The sequence below is a fragment of the Leishmania braziliensis genome, contig 9 (assembly GCF_000002845.2).
Source record: "Leishmania braziliensis MHOM/BR/75/M2904 WGS CADA00000000 data, contig 9, whole genome shotgun sequence".
Taxonomy (NCBI): Eukaryota; Euglenozoa; class Kinetoplastea; order Trypanosomatida; family Trypanosomatidae; genus Leishmania; species Leishmania braziliensis.
Window position 1 is genome coordinate 1 of NW_004057949.1, and position 3,567 is coordinate 3,567.

A 3,567-nucleotide genomic window follows, 5' to 3' on the forward strand; every position below is an offset into this window, starting at 1 on the left:
CCGCTGTCCGAGTGAGCCGTGGGGCCGGGACGCCAGCTGCGACTTCCTCACGAATAAGTGCATGGAGGACAACATCACGCAGTGGCCGGAGATGTTCTGCAACACCACGAAAATGGTCTCACAGTGCCCCACCGACCGGCTGAGGCTGGGGACGTGCTTGATAATCAGTGACGGACGTCCGATGGCGCCGTACTACCAGTACTTCAACGACACCTCTCTGGGCGGGCTCTCACCGTTCCTGGACCACTGCCCGGTTATCGTGGCTTCCAGTGATGGTGCTTGCAATCAGAACCCATCGATGGCATCGCCTTTTTTGCAGGCCTTCAACGTCTTCTCCGACGCGGCGCGCTGCTTCGATGGCGTCTTCCAGCCGAGGAACAGTAATGCTCGCTCTGAGCCAAACAACGCCTTGTGCGCCAACGTGAAGTGCGACAGGGACCACCACACGTACAGCGTCCAGGTGCGCGGCAGCAGCGGCTACGTCGCATGCACGCCGGGCGAGAGGGTAGAGCTGGCCACCTTGAGCGCCGCCTTCGTGAATGGCAGCTACATCACGTGCGCGCCGTACGTGGAGGTGTGCCAGGCCAACATCAAGGGAGTCATAGACTTCGAGGGAGACGCTGCCGACACAGCGGCGATGCGACGGTGGCGTGAAAGGATGACTGCATTGGCCACTGTGACGGCTGCGCTGCTGGGGATAGTGCTCGCTGCCATGGCAGGCCTCGTGGTGTGGCTGCTCCTTATCAGCCTCCCCTGATCGTGACGCAAGCTGAGCGGCTCCCGCTGCGGCTGACGAGGGCCTCTGCTAGCGTGAAACGGAACGAGCAGGACGACTGGGTGCGCGGTGCCGCTGTAGTGCGCCCCTGTGCCGACGGCCATCGCAGCCCACGCGCGTCGGAATGGCCTTTGGCTGCTTTGCTTCTCCCTCGCTCGTCGCCTCTCGGTGACGGCGTCGCCATTGCGAATTCAGAGTCTGATGGATGCGTGTGTTGGGGGCTCTCTCCCTCTCTCGCAGCCCCCACCACCCCCTCCCTTTCCGTTGCTTCTCTTTTCCTATTGCGGCGCGGGTGTGCGTGCCGCTGGTAGACACCTTGAGCTCCTGGCCATTTGCCCTGCAGTGGCGCAGACGACCATCAAGGTCATGGGGTGGGTCTCGACACACCCCGCTGTCCCACGGCGAGCACACCGCGCGTGTTTGTTTTCCTTTGCTTTCAGCATCCTGTGCTTTCGACTCTGCAAACGCCGTGCGGCGGGCGCAGGCGGCCTGATGTGCGCCCTCTCTCTCTCTCTCTTGGCGGCGCGACACGGGGAATGGACGTGAGCCAGAGGGGAGGAAGGCGAGCACGCGCCCCTGCGCCATGGCCGGCAGTCGTGCGCTTCGTTGTCGCGACCTCCCAGAGAGTCACCCTCTCCCCCGCCCAGCATGCGTCAGCAGGGCGCCCTCGCCTACGGCACTCGCCGTCCTCCGACACACGCCCTATTCGGGGCTGGAAAGGGCAGCCGGAGGGCGTGGGGCCGCGTCTGTTTGCTCGTGGCCGCCGCCCGCCCTTGCGGTGCGCGGGAGGCCGCGGCGTGCGGGGCACCTCGCCCCTGCTTCCCTCACCACCACCCTCGCTCCCTTGCCCCTCCCCCTCTCCAGACTCACTGGCATATCCCGTCTCGCTACCCACCCACCCGCCCTCCCACACGCACGCACGCACACACCGCCGCACACAAGCCCTCATCCTCGCCACCACACCCCACGGCCCACAGCATCTGCGCCTGGTGCGCCATGCCCCTCGACAGCAGCAGCACGCACCGGCGCCGCAGCGACGCCGCACGCCTGATGCGGCTCGCCGCAGCGGGCCTCGTCATGGCCGTCGGTGCCGCCGCCGTGTGGGCGCAGGCCGCCGGCCATCACTGCATCCACGACAAGCTGCAGACCCGCGTGCTGCAGTCGGTGGCGCAGCAGCGCAGGCCTCCCGGCAGCGTCTCGGCCCTCGGTCTGCCCTACGTGTCCGCCGGCACCATCAGCAGCGCTCACACCGTCGACTGGGCGCTGGCCGACAGCACGTCGCCGAGTGTCGCACGCGCCACGGACTGGGGCACGCTGCGCATCGCCGTCTCCACCGCAGACCTCACGGACCCCGACTACCACTGCACTCGCGTCGGGCAGCGTGTGAGCAACCACATTGGCGCCATCGTCACCTGCACTGCCGAGGACATCCTCACGGAGGAGAAGCGCGACATCCTCGTCAACTACCTCATCCCGCAGGCGCTGCAGCTGCAAGCGGAGCGGCTGAGGGTGAGGCAGGTGCAGGGCAGCTGGAGGGTGACCGGCATGACGGGCCCAATCTGCGGCGACTTCAGTGTCCCCCCGGCTCACCTTACCGCTGGCGTCAGCAACGCCGACTTCGTGCTGTACGTCGCCTCGGTGCCGAGCGAGCCGGGCGTGCTGGCGTGGGCCACGACCTGCCAGGTGTTCTCGGACGACCATCCAGCCGTGGGTGTCATGAACATCCCTGCGGCGAACATTGTGTCGCGCTACGACCAGGGCACCACGCGCACCGTGACGCACGAGGTGGCGCACGCCCTCGGCTTCAGCAGCGTGTTTTTCGAGAACGCCGGCATCGTGATGAACGTCACGAATTTGCGCGGCAAGCCCTTTGCGGCTCCTGTGATCAACAGCAGCACGGTGGTGGCCAAGGCGCGCGAGCAGTACGGCTGCCCCACCTTGGAGTATCTGGAGGTGGAGGACCAGGGCGGCTCCGGCTCTGCTGGCTCGCATCTTAAGGGGCGCAACGCCAAGGACGAGCTCATGGCGCCTGCCTCGGCTGCAGGGTACTACACTAACCTGACCATGGCCGTCTTCGAGGACCTCGGCTTCTACAAGGCGGACTTCAGCATGGCCGAGGTGATGCCGTGGGGCCGGAACGCCAGCTGCGACTTCCTCACCAAGAAGTGCATGGAGGACAACATCACGCAGTGGCCGGAGATGTTCTGCAACACCACTGACGAGAACGCCTTGCGGTGCACCACCGACCGCCTCAGAATCGGCAAATGCGCTATACGCACCTATAGCACCCCGCTGCCGACGTACTTCCAGTACTTCACCAACGCCTCTCTCGGCGGGCTCTCAGCATTCCTGGACTACTGCCCGTTTACCCTGGGCTACAGAAATGGTGCTTGCAATCAGGACCCATCGACGGCACCTGCGCTTTTTAAGGAGTTCAGCGTCTTCTCCGACGCGGCGCGCTGCTTGGATGGCGTCTTTCAGCCGAGGAACAGCACTACTCCTTCCCCTAAGTACAACGCCTTGTGCGCCAACGTGAAGTGCGACAGGGACCACCACACGTACAGCGTCGAGGTGCGTGGCAGCAGCGGCTACGTCGCATGCACGCCGGGCGAGAGTGTAGAGCTGGCCACGATCAGCACCGCCTTCGTGAATGGCAGCTACATCACGTGCGCGCCGTACGTGGAGGTGTGCCAAGCCAACATCAAGGGGCTCATAGACTTCGAGGGAGACGCTGCCGACACAGCGGCGATGCAACGGTGGCGTGAAAGGATAACTGCATTGGCCACTGTGAA

At 65.1% G+C, this 3,567-nt stretch overlaps 1 protein-coding gene across 1 annotated transcript; it reads left to right on the top strand.

Annotated features, from left to right (window-relative positions):
• Nucleotides 1-1,311: 1,311 nt before the first annotated feature.
• On the top strand, nt 1,312-2,772 carry GP63-2 (GP63, leishmanolysin; the record flags this gene model as incomplete). Its single annotated transcript, XM_001562888.2, has 1 exon — nt 1,312-2,772. One exon carries the CDS (start codon nt 1,312-1,314, stop codon nt 2,770-2,772), a length of 1,461 nt encoding a protein of 486 aa, XP_001562938.2.
• Between the last annotated feature and the right edge of the window lie 795 nt (nt 2,773-3,567).